The 22,616-nt window shown below is 39.3% G+C and overlaps 1 protein-coding gene across 2 annotated transcripts in view; it reads left to right on the top strand.

Annotated features, from left to right (window-relative positions):
• Positions 1-8,209: 8,209 nt before the first annotated feature.
• The window catches only part of ARHGAP28 (Rho GTPase activating protein 28), a 75,386-nt gene continuing 60,979 nt past the window's right edge, over positions 8,210-22,616 (top strand). The window contains exon 1 of one of the 2 annotated variants that reach the window (XM_071737199.1): positions 8,210-8,508. In XM_071737199.1, the coding sequence (XP_071593300.1) occupies positions 8,378-8,508 (131 nt within the window). In that variant the 5' untranslated portion in view covers positions 8,210-8,377. The remainder of the gene's footprint in view (positions 8,509-22,616) is intronic. The other variant, XM_071737197.1, reaches the window with a different exon arrangement.

The following is a 22,616-nucleotide window of genomic DNA, read 5'->3' as shown; positions in this document are numbered from 1 at the left end:
TGGTGGGACATTATTTTGTCTTAATGGGGTTGCATACCATGGATTGCAGCCCACTGAGTCCACCAATAAATTACATGTGAATAAAAACAAAAGCCAAATGAAACAAATCAATAATAACTACATGCTATTTTTTTTCCTCTAACAGAAGTGCCTTTGGGATAACTGCAAATTTTTTTCTGTTGCATTAAGCATGCTAGCAATTTACACGAGCAAAATTGGCACAATAACCCTGGGAATCCTTATTTTTCTATAAACAATGTACAATGACACAATTCAATGTTAAATTTCCGTGTCTTTAAACTCCGGTATATCTTTCAACTATGAAACAAAAGTCCTGGTGCCAGTAACACAGAGGGAAAAGCTCATGTTTGAAGTTGTTATGAAAAAAAATTGGAAATGTTCTTTACAGTATCCTAAACCAGTTATTCCCAGGTGCTTTAGATGGCAAAGTTCCTTTCCATTAACCTCAGATTCTCATTGCTCACTTGGATCAACATGGTGATGCAACCATACATCTGGAGCAGAGTAAAATATTATTTCTGATGCTTCTAAAACATATTTAAGCTCATGGTGGTCAATACTGAGCCCTAAAAGTAGCCTAGAAATATGTCTGATAATGTGCTTATCAAAGTTATGTTAACTTTTGTGGGTTTTGTTTTGGAATAATCTTCATTATTTAACAATCATTAGGTAAAATGTTCTACAGCCTCCCTAGACATCCCACAAAAATTAACAGATACCTTCTACAGAAAATAAAATGCTAAACAGACACTTGCAGGAAAGATGTGTCAATTCCCTGGCTCACGTGGTATGTTCTCCACAACTCCTCTCATGGGTCTCTTTCTGTTGCAAATTGAAAGTATTATCTTTTTCACCCATTCCTTTACTAAAGTACTTTCCGAACCACTGATTAATTAAGCTGAAAGCTCACATGTGATTAGGGCACAGGAGAGTGAGTCAGGCAGCTTAGGTTCCCTCTATGGTTCTGCCACTGCATTTTCCTGGAAAAGTCAGTTCAAATTCTTTGTTTCTAATATACAGGGTGTTTGTACAGAGATTAATGAAATATGCCCTTCCCATTGATAAGTTTAACTTAGCCATGCTATAAAGTAAACACATTCTTTTGATAATATGATGTCAGCATGCAAATGACCATTAATAATTCCACATTCCAGCGCTTTTATGTTGTGTATTAAATTGTTAAGGTATGCTCAAACTTATTTAGTTTTTATTTGAAAGCATGGTCTTCTTACTGTTCATAAGCTACAGAGGCCTTAGAATTAGGATTTAAAATTATAAAAAACTTGTTATATAAGCTATAGTTTTGAATTCACATACAGAAATTGGAATTAGGTTAATTTATTCCTTCTCTTACTGAAAATCTTTAGAGCTGGTGTAAGCAAATAAACATCTATACACTTTTGCAGAAGATCTAAGTTTGAAGTTATTAACTTATAAAAATGTCTCTATCAAACCAGGAAATTCACTTTTGAGTATAACTCTCTTATTTTGTAATAATTTAGATGTTTATAAGTAGCAACTGAAACTCAGATTGCAGAAGCTCATAGATTCCTATTTGTGTCCATGGCAACCTTTGAGTTTTTTTCAAAATTGAGAAATATTGCACGAAGGTCTCTGGCCACCTTGACCGTGCTTGGCTGGAAAGTGATGGCAACACACAGAATTCCCAGAAGTGGGTACTCTGTAGGGTAGATGGATAAGTCCACCAACTTGACCCACTACTTGAATAGTTCCAACATTCTGCCAGAATAAGACTCCTCCAACAACCTCAATTACTACTTTAATGGTGATATGGGAGTACTGTGAAGAAATCAGCAGATAAGAAAAATAGTTTCTTCATTTTTGCACAGGAAAGGCAAAAGTAAATTTAGTAACTTCAGGAGTTCAAGTCATCAGGTTCCAGGATGTCAAAGCAGGATGAAGATGTAAGTTAGGCTTTTTCAGAATACACTGCTTTTCTCTAGATGGAAAGAAGATTTTAAAGTTTCTCCTTTTGAGTGAAGTTGTGGGAAAGGCCATTAATAGTGTTGTTGGGCTCTTTAATTTTGAAAACCACAACTCTTGACCTTAAAGTGAGTGGGATGCAATCAATACAAGATAGCTGCAATTGACATGTCTCGTTATGTGCCCAAGAAACACTATTGGTTCATGCTAACAGCTTTCTACTTCAGTCTTAACACATATCCTTAAGAACAAAGCTTGACATCTGGCTCAGTTAACTGAGCAGTGCTCTGGAGAGTTTCTCATTTGGGACAACTTTTCAATATTTCAGCAGAGCCGTGGTCTACTGCTGCTCCTTGGAAAACACACTCTTTTACAAAACAGCACAGTGAAAGAAATCATTGGCATAGATAGAGAGAAATATCAGCTGTCCCTTAGATAAAGCCTTCCCTAGTGATGGAGTGGTTAATGGATTAAAAATCTTATAAAACTGCTGAATGTGCAATCACTTAGGATTGTAAGAAGAAAAGGGCTACAATCTTTTTCTTTTTAATGTTTTCTTTGGATATCCCACCAAAGTGATGCTGCAAAGATAAAGGTAGATGCATAAGCCCACCTTCAGAAAACTGTGTTTTCTTGTTCATAACATTTAAAGCACCTTTCCTAAATATTAAAACAATGGCTAAAGGTGGAGAAGGGTTATGTGTGTATACACATAAATCCTAAGATACATCTGCTTAAGTATTTGAGTGACCTCTACAAAACCTAAAAAGTAGCTTTTAAAAGGGTAATTTTATAAAGCTCTTCTTGTTGGCCTTTTATACAAGAAGCTATCTTCCTAATTTTTTTTTCCACATTACAACCCTGATTGTGTGACGTTGACTGTATGACTATATATATATATATATATATATATATATATATATATATATCCATGTAATTTTGATATGAGGACTCATTTTGTCTATGCCAAATGTGAATGCCTGACCCAATTCTGCTTTTTAAGAGGCATCAGGATGGAAACACATGTATAGAAAATGCTGATTGCTGTCTCCCTGGCCATTTTTCCTCCTCCATGTTGCAGAGACCAATACCCAGCTTGTGCTTACAGAAACATTTCAGAGAAGGAGCCAGCCTCTCCGACTGCTACTTTTCCTAACTTAGCCACATTACCACTCCTTCATGTAATTTTAACTTACTGCCTCAGAAAAAAAAAAAAAGACCACAACATTCAGCTGTGAATGGCAGTTGTCCCAGTTGAAGTGGTTAGATCAACATGTCATGAAGGAGCATGAACCTAATGGATGAATGAAAGGATATGAGCTTTTGCTTAAAGTAAACCTCCAGAAAGCCCTATTGTGGCAGAGAGATTAAGGAAGTTTCCTTTTCAGTACATAATTAACATGGGAATAATATATGGGCAGTCTAATCTAAAGCTAAGAAGAACCAACTTTTGAACTCCTAGAAAATAAATGATGGTCCTTACTAAGCAAGCAGCTACATGGGGTTCTCTAAAGCATTTTTTCCTAGGCTGTTGTTTCTTTTTTAAGATGAAAGAATCCACAGTAAATCATTCAATTAAAAAAATTACCATGTTAAAGTTCACCAAAGTATGATGTAGAATTGAGTTTGAGACTAAAATATGTGAGTTTATATTTAACAAAAATGAATAAGACAAATGTTTTGTTTCATATGCTAATTGAAAACCTTTGAAACACTGATAATTGCCACAATATTTGATTTCTGTTCTCTTTGCCTAAATAACCTGGTTACTTAACCTGTTTGTAAAGGACAAGCAACAGTTTTCTCTATGTGGTTCTTAATCTCTTCTTGAGAAGACGAAGAAAGCAGAATAATAAAGATTTCCCTTTATTTTAGGGTTTGGATGGGGGCTCATGAATTTTTCAGTGTTCTAAAAGCAGTGGATGTATTTTGATGCTACTGATCATTCTTACCCATTTGCTCACATTCCCAGCTGCCCACACAGAGGCACACAAACACCTCACCTTTATAGTGAAAAAACACAAAGACTATAATTCTTCTGGTATCACAGGAGCAGAAAGCACAGAGGCTAAATCAGGCATTAGAAACTCTCTCTCATGATGCTTAAAATTCTAAAAGAAAATAGACCTCGGGCCACAGTGAAAATTTTCTTGACACAAGAGTCAGCCCCCTCTCAGAGTATTTTTTTCAAGGAAGGCATTGGTACTGAGCAGCAGAAGACTCACAAATCACTGGCTTTGACTTTTCTGTGACTTTGTGACACTGCTTGTTTTCACAGTGTCCAGGTGCTTTTTGCCATACCAGCTCTGTGGTGTGGTCAGTCTTTCTGCCCTCCACCCCTCAAGCATCTCTCTACCAAATGACAAACTAGAGACAAAAGATTTCCAAAACTATAGAGGAATACAGTGGTTCTGGCTTTGAACACAGATAGTAAATTTATTGTGTGCTACTGACCAAACAAGAAGGATGAGGAAAATTAGTCACAGAGCTTAGATAACATTTTTCTGTGTATTACTACAGTCTATTTTCTTTGATTTAATCAGTGAAAAATGCTTTTCACACAGCTTATTTTTAAAACTTAATCTAACTTAAGTTCCCATTAAACTAATCCAAAACCAGCTTGAAAGTTTTTCAACTTCTATCCAACTTTGTCCTGGATAATTTAAGCTGGAAGCAACCAAAGAAACTTAGCGCTCCAGTTTTTGTGTGATTTGTAGCTCAAAAGGGAATTTTGTTCTTTCCAGGGCCCTGTGGGTCTACTGATACAATGGTGCATGGCCCCTCCATCTTGGGACAAAAGCCCTGGCTGACAAATTCCATTCCCTTTGGTGACAGCCCCTTTTGGACTTAACCAGCAAATGTTGTTTAAAATCTATGTGAAGACTTTCTTGAGAAGAGCTTCCTTCCGAGAAAGAGACATTAAATTTGCTACACAGGGGTTACCCATCATGTTACTACCACAATGATTATTATTAACATTTATTACTAAGAACAGTGACAATTTCTTTTGCATCTCAGTAAGCTTTACGTAGTGGCTTTCTGTGCATTTATACTTCTGGCATATGTCTGTCACAGATATTTTTCAGCAGAAGAACATCATACAGCTATATAGCCAGTGACTGATGTTTCTGAAACAATACCTTAATAAAGATTTTTCACTCCTTGTTCTCAGAGTCTGGGCCCACTGATCCATACACACATCTCTCTTGCCAAATTTGTGAAAGTGCAAAGCACTCCCCTTGGCACAACGTAACATCTGAAAAGCACAAGGTCTTTCCCCACCAAACCCAAGGCAGCTTCTCATGGGTTCACTGGCTACAGACTCCCCACAGATTATTCTCTGCTGTAGCTTCTATTTACTGGTTGCCATGAAAAACATTCCCACAATATTTTTTCTCACCAAACCAGCATTTCCAGAATCTTTGAAAGGTCTGTGGAGCTGTCAATCAGATGAAAAAAAAACAATTACACCATGTACACCATGAGTACACCATGATCTAGCATTGAAGGGGATGTTGTAAAAGCACGAGCATGTTGAATTACAATATTTCCTACTTGCTTCTTTATAAACTGGGAGATAAAACCTCCTTTAACTAATAGAATTGCACAGATACAACTGAAGGAGTAATCTGGCCCATGTTGGCCTGTACACTCTCTGTATGGCTCTATCACTAGATCAGTTAAAACTTCATTTAATGGCTGATGTATATCTCTAGTTGATTTAGCATGGTTTTTTTGGTTTTCAGTCATATGCAGATGACTAACCCCAAGAGCTTGTACACTCATAAACATTTTTAGCTCCCAGTTTGATATATGTATTTTGACTGATTATTTTCAAAATATCTATTTGTACTTGTGCCAAACAGTCTGACATTTCCATACAGGCCTTCAGTTTATGCACTAGTACATTATAAATTTCCAAATAAAATCTTCCATGTTTATTTTTCTGGGAGAGAAAATCCCATTTAATAAGTGTGGGCCTCTTTTCTTTATACACATTTTTCTGTTGAGAGATTAACTGTAGTCTTTCTAAGTCATATTGGTACTGGGGTTATTGTTGTTTTTTTTTTTTTATTGTGGGAAGAGAAGAAATAAAAATAATACCAAAAAATACATCGTATTTCTGCTGTGGGCTTTATCTACACATAGCCTAAAGCACATAACCATCATTTTGTGTTCTGGTGATACTGAGGAAAGCCTAGTTCTATGATTCTGGGAATGGGAGAAAAAGACTTTCCTGGAGTTGCAGTCAATACTTGTTCTGCACCCTGATCTTCTAAAGGACATGCACCCCATTTCTGATAGTATTTGGTGCCTTCCACTATGTGTGTTTTTCAGATGTTGAGTTTCTTGAAGTAAATTGTGGAGAGTGTCCTTAGAAGGTATGAGCAGATATTTATAACTTCCTTTCTCTTAGTTTGCTTATTGTACTTTGATTAACTTTCAAAATACACATTTGCACTTGTGCCAAATACAAATTTATATTCATAATTTACTCATCCTCATCAGAGAAGAGGGGTATCCACCTTGTGGTCAAGGAAGGGGTAAGTAAGGCCAGGGTGGGAAGAGGAAAAAGTTATATTGGTATTAGTACCCCTGGTCTTCCATCATCCAGGCACTAACCTGGAATTCAGACAGGGCTCCACACAGTTGGGATATGGGATCCATGATTGTGTTTATCCTAGTTTTTCAAAGTCTAGTCCTCTCCTGAATACCCTGGTGACCCCAAAACACATGCCTATTGCATTTACCCCAGTCCTCACTGGTGGCACTGAGATGCAGTCCTGATGCCATGGGCAGTAGGCGATGCCTCCAGAGTTAGAAACATCTCCGTCATTTCTAACATATGTACACAGCTGCAAGGTGGCTCCCAGAGGGAGCAACCACTATTTTACTCAGTGCAACCTGGATTTAAAACATTTAATCCAGGACATGTTAACACCGTAGCAAAAGCAAGCCTAGAGACTCTGCATGTTCAAATATTTATGCTTCCTGGGTGAGTCTGGCATGAAGTACTGCCAAGGGTACTGTTATCAGTGTCCTGTGCTGGCTAATTTAAAATTAACTTGTGCACTGCCTACATGATTCTCAGCAACATATTTGACTGAAACGGCCCTGCCTCTCGAGGAAGCTTAGGGGAAAAGGTGGAGATGAGATGAATCACTTGGGGGCCCTTCAAAACCTGGTCTACTTTGCCTGCTGCTGAGATGCACAGTGTAATTTAGGCAGCCCCATAGCAGAGCAAAGGAAAGCAGTTTAGCTGAAGGGGGATGAGAAAGAGAAGCCTGACAGTGATTTATTTCACAGAGCCACCTGTGGTGGGGACACTGCCTGAAGCTGTGACAAAGTTGTGCAGAGCCTGGTGCTACATCCATGTGCTCACAAGGAGCTGTGGCTGAAAAGCGGTCAGAGAATAAAATTAGGGAACAGCCTTCCCATGATTTCACAGGAAGGACAGTAGTTTTCAGGGAACAGGCATTTATCAGAAACATTTATTTTCAGAAAAACTCCAAACGCTGAAGTGAAGAGGATATTAAAGGACTCTGAGTTTTCTCTCTTTGCTAAGAGATTTCTCTGATTGTTATTCCAGAATTGGACCCAATATTTTTGTTAGCTGATTTTTTGTTTGTTTGTTTTCGGGCTTTTTTAGTGAAAACATTTCATTGTCATACAAAGATCAAGCACAAGCTTGAAAAACTATCAAGTGTCTCAGAGGGTCTTTATTTGTGGGATTACACCAGATAAACACACACTACTGTATAAATTATAGTTTCCCAGTGCCCTTCTAATTATGTGTACAGCCCGATCAGAAAAAATGAAACTTTAATCTCTCTTCGGGAGAAAGCAAGTGCAGCTGCCTTCCACAGAAATGATCTGGCAGGTAGGAAATCAAGGTTCCTTGATAATTTGAACAGAGCAGGGGACATTGGCTTTCTGAATCCCTCTTGTAAACAGCTTAAATGTCACTCCCTTCCCTGCCAAACAGTATTTTGTGTTTGACTAGTGCTCTCCACTCATCCTGCTGCTTAACCAGCAAATAATTTTACTTAGTTGAGCCTGTTTCAGGAGCAGGAGGAGTATTAACAAATTAGCTCTTAAAAGGAAAGAAAAAGCAAGCAAGCAAGAACTTTTCCCTGTGGTCACTCGGCTGTGCCCATGCAGGATTATCTCAGGTTTCTAGTTTCCTAGGAGCGTAGTAACTTCCCCGTGGGTTGTTTTGTGGGCGGTGTTTTTGAATATATGCTAATTCAGCTTTCCTGACAGGGAGAGGAGCCGTGTCTCAGTTACACGGCTCTCCTGGCAGCAAACGCTGGCGAGAGGCTGCCCCGGAGCCGGGCCATGAGCTCCTGACAGGGACCTCTTGCCCTCTCATCAGGGCCTTTGTCACCAGCAGCGGGGCCGACATGTGCCGATGACCATGGAGATGAAGGACTCAGGCAGCGTGGTCCTGACAGCTTACCATCCCCACAGCCCGGCCAGGATCCCAGGCATGGAGCAGAGCTTTGTGCAGGACATACCTTCCAGCCATTCACCCACCAGCAGGTAAAGCTTGAGGGATGGGGAACGGCCCCCATACCCTGACGTTTTGAGGGGCTCCGTCGGGGTTTTTTTATTGACTGTCTGTCAGCCCGAGAGTGTTTCCTGATCCTTCGGCCACTTCGTGAGCACTTTGGTCTTGCATGTTTCTTGCGGCCACCGGGGAAGTGATTCAGCCCAGTGCTGCTGGTGCAGGACGGGGAGGGGGGGAACACGAGTGCTTATTTTAAATCTTGTAAATCAACAGAGCAGGCTGGTTTCCTGCCCAAGATGTGCAACAAGACAATCCTCAGAGGGGAAAAGTGAAAAAATAAACACGTGAATCAGGCTTCTTCTCAGGTCCTTTAGAACTTTATTACAGGAGTGAGAAGGCTGGAGTGACTTAGTCTGGCGCTCAGAAGGTTGATTCTGGCTTTGGTTTAGAGGATTATTTAATTCATCCACCAGGTCAGGACCAGTCTTTGCCTTTCTGTGAAACTGCAGTTGCTGCTTTACCCATAAACACAGTAGGAGATCGCGTCTTTAAAGACTTAGTAAGAAAATTCCTGTGAGTTTCAGGAAACTAAGTATTGTCTTAATTAATGCAGTCGTGTATATGTTTACTTCCCTGCCCTGTGAGAGTGGATGTATTTGCACAGTTCAAAAACAGCAGTTTGGGCAATTTTATTGTTTTAGAAAAATCTGACCTTTCTCCTAAACATACATGTCTGGATTTTGCAATTTTCTCCAAAAGAAGCAGTCTGAAAGTTCATACTGCAAAAAGTTGAAGAAAGTAGGGTATGTTATTCTTGGGCTTAATTAAAAAAAAAGAGAACTAAAGCCTGAGGAAACAGTAGAAGTCTTTATCTTCAGGAATTAAGTCTGTGTCTTCTCTTAATAAAAATAATTATTTTTATTCCATATTGTTTATTTATAGCCTCATAGTTATTTTGTTTTCAATGTCACTATTTAGGTTAGCTGCATCTTCCTGTTCTTTGTGTATTTCCCTGCCTGTCTCATAAAGATAACTCCTTTGTTCTGTTAAACTGCTGTTTGAGAGCAGTACCAAAATACACAATTTCATGTCAAGGGAAGAAACGTAATCGGGGCTTTTAGATGCAGTAAGAATGTGATTTGCTACCCAAAACAGAGCAGTGGTTTGGCACTGCGTTACTGGGGAGCATGTAATTTCTTCCCCATTGAAGAATGCTAAACTGAATCTGCCACTGAGTCCTCACAGAGAAAAGGCAATGTGGGGTTTTGTTATTTTTCTTAGAGGTATGCTAATTGCTTTTAAATGCTTTTGAAACTGAAGCTTAGGGTGTATGGGAGTTTAAATCACATACCAATCACCTAAGAAAAGCAGAAGTGCAAATTGCAGTTCCTGAAAGAAAAATAAATAAAAGAGGATCCTGGCATTTTGATGACTAACATATTTTGGAAGCTCCTGCCGTGAGGCAAAGCCATGTGTCTCTCTATATGCCTGGGTGTGTGTAAGATTTTGGTGCTGTCTCCCCTTTCTTGTCCTCAACTTCCTGCAGCTGTCTAACAGCAATAGCCAAATTCTGCCAAATGGGCAGTCAGTGACTGCCTGTTTCCAAAGCTTGTTCAAGAGAGGGATTTTATTAACCCAGCATGCAGTCCTCTGGAATGCAGAATCCATGAAGGCAAATGCACTGAGCGTTTTAGCAAACGGTAAAATAGGCTCTGGCTTAATCCCTACTTCATCTTCTAAGAACTCTTTTCTGGACTGCATTTGCTGTACAGTTTCCTCTGCTGCCACCTTAATGCAAGGAGCTTTACTGTAGGCTCTGCCTGGTGTTCCTTGATCCCTAGGGCAGCTACCCCCACTCCAGCATGGGAATTCCTTGAGTCTCCAGGAGAGTGATTTGAAAAAACATGCAATGAACAGAGGTGTTGTCTATTTTTTGTTTGATAACAAAAGCAGTTGGGACCCAGAGCCAGACTTTCTTCTGAATTTGGTTGGGTTTATTTAGATGGAGCTCTAATGAAGTCCATACTTCAGATATATATCTGTGAGAACAGAAGCAGACTTGGATATCAGCCTTCAGTTTGATAAAATGCTGACCAGTTCCTCTCAATTTAGGAATCGTGATCTTTCATGTTCTTTCCACTCCCAAAAACTTTACTTTTGGTGTGGAGTGCTGCTCTCCTTGTATCAGCAGAACAGCTCCACTCACTAGAGCCAAGCTTGGATGTGAGTGTCTCCCAACTATGTTTTCTCTTGCACTTTCACTTTGGGAACCTCCTAAGCAGAGGTTTCTCACAGAAAGGGGAAGTTTTCAGCCACAGTCTTCATGAAACTGATCTGCTTCCCACTATTTAAAAAGGCACTGATAAAGGGAAAAGGACAGATTTAAGCAGTCGTCATAAACCTCTAAACTAATGAGTAATCTTAAACACTCCTGCCAATCCAAGTACACATCTGAGAAGCCCATGGACACCAAAGTTTACACTAATAATGTAACTTGCAGGCATCACAGCACTTGTATTCACATGCATCTGCACCTCTTGAAGACCCAGTCACGCACATGTCCGAAACATATGCTGGCAGCATTAGCATCAGCATGAAGTGGAGCAGCCACAAGTATTTTCATTCCTAAACCCAGGGGGAGGAGAGTGTTTATGCCTCTTTATATGTTAGGGGTATTGGCTGCCTCTTTATATGTTAGGGGTATTAGCTTGTGAGCTCTAAGGAGGACAGGAGAAGATGCATTAGCTGCCTGGAGTAGAAGGTGAATCACTGTGGAATGAAAGATGGTGAATTCATAGGCATGATGAAAGACAGAGCAGGATGAAAGTTTGCCTACATAGTGATGCGATCACCAATTGGCAAAGGAGAATTTTAGCTTCCAAATTTACTGTTGGACTATGTTAATAAAAAGGTTTAGAGGAGGGAACACAGCTTCCAGCCGTTCTCCAGAACAAGAGAGCATCAGGGGGACTAAAGATAGCTATGCTTAAATACCTCCTTCTCAGCTCTCTGTATTTCTATCTTTCTCCTTTTGTTCCCTCTTGCATACTTACTTACTTTACGAGTTCCACACATGGGGTGAGCCCTGAAAACTGCACTGTTGAGCTCACTAGAGATCCAGGAGAATTATCCAGCCAGATCTTTCCTTAATTCCATTAGGCTAAGCAGCAAATTAATTTTCCATTTTTTTCATGGGGCATTGAGGTCCCTTCACTTCTCTTGTCATCTGCTTTGTGTGACCGCAATTGTTGATAGCATTTTTATTGCTCCATTTTTATTTATTGCTTTTGGAGAGTTCTCTGTTTTCTTTGTGGTGGGGAAGGTTCCTGTGCTTGTGGTATCCCCTCCTTTTTTTTTTTTAATCCTGTTTACTAGATTTCAAATGTCACAAATAGCAGTACAAAACACCTCAGAATATCACACTGCTATCCCTTTCAATGTAGATATTGTCTCAGTGCAAAGGTGAAAGTGCTGATTTATTTGAATTTATGGCCCACTTTTCCATCCTCACTTCAGAGAATGGAGGACTTTGTAGTTGTGCACAAATATCACTCCTGGACTATAGACAGGAAAATTGGGGCCACGGCCATACGTCTTCCTCACATCTCCTTTTTATCCTGCTAGGAGAAGCTAGGAGGAGTTATTCCTGTGCTCAGAGGAAACAGGCATGACCTCTTTACCAAATGGTCAGTGAGTTCTCTAAAGTAATTATGCAATTAGGGGAGTACAAAGCATTCCAAAGTGAGTCATGCCCAAGCCTTCCTTGACTCAAGTATAAGAGTTATTGAGTTCCTCAGCCCGTTTGTTCCTACCATATCTACCAGTAAGGAACTCATCCTGCACTGCAAGTCACGGATATTTCCACCCCAATGAGTGGCTGACGCTTACATGTGCTTGAGATAAGAATCAGAGGAAATAAAAAGCAAGTTCACATTTTTGCAGAATGGCCTTAGAGCCGCTTTTAAAGGGCACATCAAGCTTTTCATACATGGGATAAACATCTTTATAATCAAAACTCGTACAAAGAGCAGCATATGTACTACTGAATTTGGGAGCATGCTACATAGATCCAGAACCACAGAACAAGGCAGGCAAGAGCACTTCTTAGCTTCTCCCCTAGCCAAGGGGCAAGTCTGGCACTTCCATTCTTCTCAGGGAAATTCCTTTCCCATCTCTCCATGTAGAGTTAGTAGAGTTCACAGTGCTGTTAGGCATTGGGCTACAGAGGACCCCTCCAGAAACATCTGAGGTAGACAAGGTGACAAAAATAAAGTGTTAGGCCTAAAATTGCCCAAGGGTGAGCAGAAGCTTTGGAGTTTAATGCAAGCCTGCAATGATTTAGTGGGAAAACCTCATCAGCTTTGGAAAACAAAACCTCCAGCTCACTTTCTTCATCCTTTCAGTTGCAGCCAGCCAGCCCTGCAGAGCCACTGGCCAGCTGAGCAAGCAGGGTGACTTTGTCCCCTCTCTCTTCATAGCTGTAGGATGGTTGCAATTCAGCCAGTCAGCTCTCTACACACTGGAATAGTAATTTTACTTAATATCTATCTACTGTGTAGTGGTTTTGCCCAGTATATTAAGTACTGAAGCAGTTGACACTGTACAAGTACAATTCTAACCTGCTTACCAGAGGCAGAATCGAACAGGACATGATGCTTCTCCCCTAGCCAAGGTGCAAGTCTGGCACTTCCATTCTTTTCAGGGAAATTCCTTTCCCATCTCTCCATGTAGGGTTTGTCTCCTTCTTCCTTCTGAGGACCAGAGACTTTCATGCAGGAATCATTAAATTATAAAGTAAAAAAAAAAGTACATGAAAGAAATCTGAAATGTCTATGTTGCATTTAATTACTTGCTGGTAGCTTCTGAGATCCCTGCTCTCCAAGCCTAAAACTTGCATATTTGGGCACAATAGTAAAGCCATTACACTGAACAAGCATGGCTCCAGATCCTTTTGCAATATTCATCCCCTCTTGGAAGCCCTAAGATAATACAGAGATATGTCATGGTGAGATAAAGTGTCTTGAAATAATAACTGAAAAAAACCAGAAGAGGATCCTTTATTCACCTAATTTAGCTTGTTTTTAACCCATCAGAAGCAGATTTTATCACACTGAAATGAAGACTGGGTGCCCTGAGGCTGGGTGATCTGGATTTAATTTCTGTCAGCCCTTATTGAGCAGCTTCCCTGCTCAGCTGTATACAAGTGATGTCAAGAATGTCTTCTAAGTGATGCAAGATAAACAACTATTTTTGATGTTTATCTCTCTCACTCTACCATAAACTTCCCCAGAAGACAAAAATATAATGCTGGCTCCTCTTCCACAGTAAATCTTAAAATGACTTGGACCTCTTGCAGCAACTTGAACTCTAAACTTATGAAATTAAAATTTTAAAATGTAGTAAAAGAGGTCAAAGAAAACCCCACAGAACAGTAGTCTAGGAAAAGACTGTACAGGCATAAGTTGGACAAAAATATGTTTTGTGGAAAACACATTTTAAAATAATTTCTAGTAGCTTTCTAAAATGTGATTTTAAAGATACATTTTATAGATGCTAAGAAGGATAATTCTTTATAAAACATTTACTGGGAGGATGCGTATAACAAATTCAGACAATAGTAGACTTGCTTTTCCTGTAGGTTTTAGAAATACCTACAGAATGTCCTCTGGGAGCCTCACTGAGGAATTTAGTATTTATAGCCAGTTCCTCATGTTATGGTTGAAACTAAAGTTGGCTTCTCTGGTTTCTTTTTAGTTTGGTGCTCCTGCTGCTCTCTCTGGTACCTCCATATGTAGAGCTGATGGAAAACATCTGGCACTGTCTCTTTGATCATTTTGTTTGGTGGAGCATTTAGCCAGCTGCCTCATTCATTTTTAACTAAGTCTTTAACTTATCTCTGATTACATGAGGGTTGGAGCTGCCACAAAAAAATATGTAGGACCTGAGAGCCCTGTGTGCCCTGCACAGACACCATCAAATTGCATCTGGCAGACTGACAGCACTGCCATAACTAACAGCCAGGAATCATGAAATGTAAAGTGTTATTTTTGCACAGAAGATCCAAATAATTCAGTGTAAATGTGTGGAAAATGTGCAGTAGTGGGAAGTGCAAGACATGACTATGGAACACCAGTGAAAGTCCTAGCTAGGACAGTATCTGAAAAGCATCTGGTTAGCCCTGTACAAATATAGAATCATCCTTAAATAGTGTGGAGTATCCACAGCAAACAATCAAGTTGACATCCTGGATTTTGGCTAACCATAGGACTAGCAGCCACTTGGCCCACTGCAGGGCTTTGCTCCAGCTGGCCAGGCAGTGTGGTGGAGCAAGGCTGGCAGGCAGCACATCCACCACCAGGGCTGGACAGAACTCTGTGCAGTTCTGCACCACAGTAATGGGTGAATTAAAAGAACACAGGAGGGGAATCCAGGAGAAGAGTGTTTGGAGTCATGTCACAAGCTGGTGACTGAATCCAGGCATCCTATCCAGGATTTTGGACCCTTCACCTGCCTTCTTCATGGTCTTTCAGGTCATATTGTATGTGCCAGGGACTCCAAAAGGGGTGGGAGGAAGCAGGGAAGCAAAGGGTGACAAAAAGACTATCTTCAGAGGTATATGAGCTGATTCTACTCTGTTTGCAAATAAAAGGGGTTGGAGTGAGAAAAGAATTGTCTCCCATAGAATTTTGTGTGGTAGTTTACAGTTGACCTCTGAGTCCCAGCAGACACATGTGGTGATGGTGTTTGGAATGGCATTTGAAGGGTGATTCTGAAGTCAAAAGATGAAGTGGTTTAAAAGACAGGTTGCTTGGGAAAAAAAAAAGAGCCTCTGTTACCCTGAAGAACTATTTTAGCAGAGATCAGCAGAACTGCATGAGTTGGCATCCTTTGCAATTGATGCAAGGAAAAGACTGATCTACTGTGAGGGATCTCTTGCCTCTGTAATTCATTTCTTCCCCTGCCTGTATCTGTTAACTTTCCAGACACTGCTAAAGCCTCTGGTCTCTGAGGAGAGTAGAGCAAGCACTGGAACAGGGAGCCTATTATCAGCTGGTTTGGTTGAAGACTGTTATGTTTTCTTATTTAGGATCCTATGTGTAATACTCAGCTACTGTAAGTAAGCCTGTGGGATTTTCAGATGTATAAAATCATCCAATTGGAGATGGACCTATGCTGGATATTTGGACAGAAGAATGAACAAAAGACAGACAGAAATCTCTGCTACTAAGTGTTGCCAGTATTGAATTTCTATCTGAGGACTAAACAAGCCATTTATGTTTCTTTCTGTAAAAGTTGCTATGAGAATATTATGAGCAAAATGATATCTATAAGTTTAGGGTCTTTTTGTGGAGGGTAGAAGAGTCCAATCAGTGCAGAAAGACAGTGAGGAGTATTTATTGAAAACCTATATTGAATGTAGAAGTCCAGCAGCTGGGTTGACATAATTTACCATCATTTACAAGTAAAGCAAGAGGGAAATAAGGGAACCATGTTTTAAACACATGGGAGTGAAACTTCAGGGCATCAGACAACAGGTTACCTTCATAGCTTGTTATTAGAAATGGAAAAAAGGTCTAGAGCTCTAAGTCCTCAATTTTTTCTACAGCTCATTGGAAAAATACTAGCTTCCAACAGACAGATTTGGGCAGGGAATAAAAAAATTATACAAGGCCTGAATTTGACTCCCTGAGTAGTAGATTACTCACTAATTACACCCCTGTAGACATCAGTCTGCAGCTACCTAGTCTTCTGGGTTAGTCTCTGCAAACTCTAGATATGGTGATGGAGAGCCTCCTCCCTGTCTTTTTCTCTTTCTTTGGCTATTAAAAACTTGGGATCAAATACTTCCTCAGCTTATTTTCTGCCCCAGTGATAATCATACCTAGTGGTCAAAGGAAAACGTAAAACTGAGAATGTCAGATACTTGAAAAGGTTAACCTTAGTATCAATGCAAGAACTGGATAGTTCTAGCATTCAGTCTAACATAAAATGCTCTTTTTTGTATTCCAGTTTAATAAAAGGTCAATAATGAACCTTGCAGTGGAACATCAAATGTGATACAAGCCTTGTTTCTACACAGAGACAAACTTAACACATACTTAGGTGTAGTATTGAAGGTTTTACCTCTGAATTCAGTGTAAATGGGACCAAGCCATCAGAATTCAGATTTTTTTTGGTCAATAACTTTGTTTACAGGGCATGATCTGATTATGTTGTCTCCTGTCTCATCTCGGGGTGACTTCTTCTTTAATAATAGTATTAGTGCAGATTAAGACACCAGGATGAACGGTGACTACACCTGTCTTCCTTTTGCAGTCCTTCCCTCTGTTATTCAAATATTTTGAAAACTCAAACTCTGAATATTTGTCTGGTTGTATCAGAGATTAAAATAAAATATTTGCTCTAGTTACAGGTGAAATATAGAGCAGGAGAGTCTAGGGCATTCTCTGAAGATGTTTCACAGACTTGGCTGCTGTGCTGGGCCAGATGGTGCCCAGATCATGCGTGTGCAAGGAAGTGAAAGGAAACAGCAAGCTTATCCTGATGAACAGAGACAAGGGAAGCCTTTGTACTCAGGCTGCAGGAGGATTTCACATTGAGAATGCTCACTTCTGGAGAAGAGGGTGGTCAGAAGGAAGCAGGGATAGCTAGCCAAGCACAGGAGAGGGGTCTTCAAAATATATGGTAGTCTTTAGTCTCCTGCTGAAAAAATTGTGTCTGTCTTGTGTAAGGTCCATTTTGTGTCTTCCACTCAGAGGATGCATTTCCCTGTAATCCCCAGTGATCTACTGCAATCCTGGACCTGCCTCACTTTCTTGCTTGCTTGCCTCTTTCTCTCTTTCAATTAGCAAAAGCAATTAAACCGTAAGAATTTTAGGGTAACATTACGGGAAATGTGAGCTTTTGGGTAATACTGATTTATTCTTCTTTACATGTGAGAGCAATGCTCACAAGCCCATAGATGCCACGTGAAGACAAGGGCTGCCCATGTGGCATTGGTAACACACAGAATACGTGGCAAACATTAGAATGACTTAGCCCATAAGTCAGTAATTAACTGGAAACTTTTTCAAAAGTATTTCTTCAAGTTGTCTGTTGCCTCTGACAAAGAATAGCAATTAAAATGAAACAAACAGACATGCCCACTATAGCAAATTTTTAATAGCTTTCTTCAACATACAGGCCATCCATGTTCTCTACTTAGGAAGCACACCACAAATTTTTGGGAGGAAAGTTGACTCTGCAGCTGTTCTGTGTGGTCAAGATGCATTTCATCTGTAATGGACTCCAGCTCTTACAGCTTTTTTTAACTACTGATTTAGGTTTTTTTAATAAGACTTAGCTAAGCAAGACCTGGAGTTAACTATGCCACAATCAGCAATGCTGGAAAACCATGCAAACCAAACCAGCTTGCCTCTGAACACAAGTAAATCTGCAGTTAATTACATTACATGCCATGCAACAATAAGTCTCTGTAGTTGTAAGTAATCGCCCACTTGTATGCAGGGCTTATTTTCATAGGATGTTCTTGGAGGCCCATTTTCGGTTTCCAGATTCAAAGAGGAGTATGATATTCATGTGGGTAATGAGGATGTCTGTAATTAATCAGTTATGTTAGTGCTATCAAGAATTCTGAAAGATAAAGTAAGTTGTACTTTTCAGAGTTAACCTTTTTCTACTTACATGGAGACTTAGTGAAGCAAGAAGGAGGTGTTTTGCTCTTTTGTTTAAATCTGGTGGGGTTTTTTTGGTCTCAGAGTACCCTGAAATTTATCTGCTTTTGGTATTTTAAGGCCCAGTTGTGATGCCTCTGTTCTGACATCTACTGAAACTCTACTACAGGCAAAAAGAAACCAAATAGGGTAATGAAGAAAAAAAAGAAAGAAAAAAAAAAAGTTCAGTACCATAAAGTTTAACATCAATTTAACATCGAGGTAGTAAATCCATGGCTTTATTGAATTTCACGATTGCCAGGCAATAATTACAATACAGGGATTCAGGGTACCTTTTAATGGAGTGTCTGCAAAAAAAAATCCAACCTCCCTTTGCCTGTGTCCAGGAGCTGTACAGCAATGTTAGCTCAGCATTTTGCCCAAGCCAAGAAAAGAGGCACAGAACCCTGCTATGGCAGCTGTAGGGCTTCTGGGCTGGGGTGCCTGTGCCCAGCCCACTGACACAGCTGTAGGTGGAACCTTGAAAGCTGGAATTTGAAGTGTTTAGACTAATGCTTCAGGACTGATAAGAAAAAAAAAAAAAAAAAAAAAAGGTCTGTTTTTTTCTGAGCAGACTACTCCGCTGATTAATAGCCTAGCCTGGGTATTTTCAGGTCTTGATGTTTAAAGTCAATAGGTGGAAAGATATACTGCGTTTTTGTCAAATATTTTGTAAGTTGGAGGGGAAACTTTATCTAACTTACTTGAACCCTACCAGAATATTTCATTGATTTCTGCAAATCAGATTCCTACCAGAGTAAAACACATGAAAAAGGAGTGGTGCTTGTGATAGTGAGTTAGGAAAGCTTATTGACAATACCATGAAGGTATTAACCTTCTGATGACCTGCAGACTGGAGCAGAAGAATCAAGGGTACAGCAGGGAGGCAGTAGTTCTGCTGAATGTATTAGAGGAAGATTTTAAATTTTTATTAGGTTAGATTTTTTTCCCCTAACTTTGCTAATCAATGCGAAGAGTCAAGTTCTGATTTTTCTAGAGAATAAGAGCCTAAAATATCCTTTTTTTTCTTAAACGATAGATAGGCCAGTGAGCACCTGACTGTCCTTTAGAATCTCTTTTCCAATGAAATTCATGAGCTGGATCAGGAGTATGATGATGTCCAGAGGCTACATGGAACCACATTCAAACATGGTAAATAAGGTTCAGAACCTTTATTCTTGAGCTGTCACTTTAGTCTTTGGTCTCTGAATCATTTCATGGCAGTGATCCAAGACTTCAGTTATGCTGAAAAAGATATTGACCACTGCGTAAGTGGGTGGAAAAACATCATTCAGCAGTTAGCTGGGTATATCTGCTGAAAGTATGTCTGTAATTCTGTGAAGGAGATGGTGTTACTAAGAACAGATTGGTTTCTGAAACTGCCTTGAACCCAGCCAGCTGTAGCTAAATCCTCAAAGGCTGACAAAGTGCATTCCTAATTATATCAGTGGAGTGGACAGCTAGATTAAGTTACCTCCTTTGAGACTACTGGTGATGAGTTTCTATCACTGAGATAGACTTTATATTTCATTCAGGCAAAAGGGGACCTCAGGTTGTGTTGCAGCAGAAATGTGCCAAACACTGAAATGATGCACATCTGTGGGGCTACTCTAAAGCCCACAGATACCTACACCCCATGAATCCACTGAATGTAGCAGTAGCAATACCATTTGATAGGCAACTTTTGAAGACTGTAAAGAAATTTAAACATAGTATTGTATTCGTTTTTGAAATTAAGTAAAGTGGTTTGCAGCAAATACCAGAAACAGCCAGAAAAACAATAGATGGTGGGAAGAGTTTTTCTGATAGCTTTACAGAAAATGTGTGTTTATGGCTTTGGCCATCTTCTCAGGGTCTTACAACATTCACTGACGTCAAAATACTTAAGCAACTTGTACAGCTGAAGATAATAAGCTCAGTATTTACTTCTTGGTGCTTTACTGTCATCTATATTTAGCTTAAGGCTTAATACCACTTTTCAATTATTTGTGACAACCTATAAAATGAGAAATGCCCCATAATGTGGTTAAAGCAGACCAAATCTAGAATCTTCTGAAGATCACCTGAGAGAGATGAGTAGGTCTCAGGGATAAACAAGGAACAACACATATTTATGTGAGAGGAGTGACATATTATAGAAGGGGAGGAAACTTCTTAACTTTCAACATCAATTTTACATTTGATGAAAAGAATTTGCTCACTTTGCAAAACTGCTGTTTTATGTTTGGGAGACAAGGAAAAATTCTGTTTTCCTAAGCTAACATTTCTGCCACTATTGGCCTTTCTCACACTTAACCCATTCTACCTAATGCTAGAGAGGTGATAAGAGTGCTCTGTACAAGGCATCTGGAAAATCCTGTTTAGAATTATGCAGTGTGATGGGCAGATCAGATAAATCATGTCTGCAGAGAGAACATGTTTGTTTTAACTGTTGAACTATGGAGGTTATAGAGAGTTGAATCTTTGGATTACAAATGTAATTGACATCACATATTTAAGGTTGAATCCAAAACTCCTCTTGGCAGCAATAGGCCTTGGGCTTGTCTCTAGAGATCTGAATGTCCCTGCAAGCAACTGTGCCTTCAATCCATGTTGCAGAGCTTCTTTTTGGTCATTTATGCTATTCACTCTATTCACTTATTTAAAAAATCTCACAGGGATTAATCAGTTATTGAATTTCTCTGTAAGTACATTTCTATTGAATCCACCTTGTGCATTTACTAAACTGATAAAAACCAATAAACTTTGCCAAAATCTACTGAACTACACAGGAAAGAAAACTGAGTGGGGCAATTCCGTAATGGTCATGCATGATGGAAAAACTTAGCGAGTTCAATGGGATATTTTTCCTATTAGATTCATGATAGTCACTTTTTGGATTGGTCTCAGAGAAATACACTTGCAAATGGAAATATTATCACAAGTTAGCACTGGACCCCAAAATCCAAACAAAACAATGAAGCAACACAGACTTTCCTTCCTATTCTGATTGCATCACTGGAACCACTGCCTAATAAAGGGATTTGGTTTGAAAAAACTTCCTTCTTTGTTTTTTACAGTGCTGTGTGTCTGCATTCCTGTTCATTTTTATGCTTGATTAGCTGAAATCAAATACAATGATGCAGATCTCCAAGCAGCTATAAAAACTTGAAGTGAGCAATGCTAACAGCAAAAAAAAAAACAATTCTACATTGTGATCTTCACAGGAATTGCTGTGCAGAAAGCAAAAGAGCTGACGCATAATGATGTTACGTGTTTTTCCTTCATGCTATTTTGTCATTGTGTAACTGCTCAGAAGTTTGCTCTTTAGCAGACTTCAAATAGCTGTGTGGCCAGGTAACAAAGGATGTTCTGTGTGTGTCTCTGCCTTGCACTCAGCTGTCCTCTGGCTGGGAGCTGGAAAGGAGTGGCTAGATTTTAAGAAATTCTGTAAGTATCAAGTTATGGGTTTTTTCCTCTACCTAAAATATTGTCTATGCATTTGATGCTAATTTTGACTGATAATGAGGTGCTGTTCCATGGTTTTGCATTAAATCCTGTAGAGTTTGAGAATGGAGAGGTATTCAGGTCTCTGCAGGTGATGTTGTGTCTTTAGGGTTGAATGGTTGGATTTATTTTGATCACAGACAGCAATTCAAATGAATATAATGTTAAGGTGCCTAAGTCAAGGAGGTTGGTGGAGATTCATGTTCTTCTAACTCTGTTTTCAGTGTGTGAAGCTTATGTGAGTGTAAAACAAAACAGCATACTAATCAGTCAGAAAACTTACCAAAGAATATTCCAAGCAGTGAAAGATTCTAAAAGAACTCAAGAGAAAACTCAAAAATTATGTATAAAGTGGGAATTAGTTACGGAAATAGTAAGTACATAAGTAAAAAATAAAACATCTAAAATTTGCTTTTATGACAACCATTCTTTCTTGTGAATGCTTTTGCTATGCAGATGAGGGTTTGGGGTTTTTTGCATTTGTCTTGTCATCAAACAAAACTTAGCTAGTCAGTCTTTGTAAATCAGACACATTTGATACCATTGGAAGAGATCTTGCTGAGTAGATAGGCTCTTCCACTACTAAGCTATGAAGCACTACTAAGCAGGATAGATCAAAACCATTATGAAAGTAGATGAAAAATCATAGAAAATTCTTTTGTTGAAGCCTATTTTAAATGAATCGTCACTTTGGCATTTGGGTTTTATGTGGTACTTTATTTAAATTACTGACTTAATCGTGCACTTATTGAAATCAAAACTGTTAAAAAACTCTGAAATTGAATTATGTGAAGAAGAAAGTTTGTGAATAGAATATTAAATACTGATTTGTGAAATCAAAATAGTTACTCAGAAGTCTAAACAAGTAACTGAAACACACTAATGTCAACAGGCATTTCAACAAAGAAAACATAAGAAAAGACACATTAATACCAGATATG

Source organism: Heliangelus exortis, chromosome 2 (assembly GCF_036169615.1).
Source record: "Heliangelus exortis chromosome 2, bHelExo1.hap1, whole genome shotgun sequence".
Lineage (NCBI taxonomy): Eukaryota > Metazoa > Chordata > Aves > Apodiformes > Trochilidae > Heliangelus > Heliangelus exortis.
Note: the sequence above shows the minus strand (reverse complement) of the source record. Positions and strands in the feature narration are given on the sequence as shown.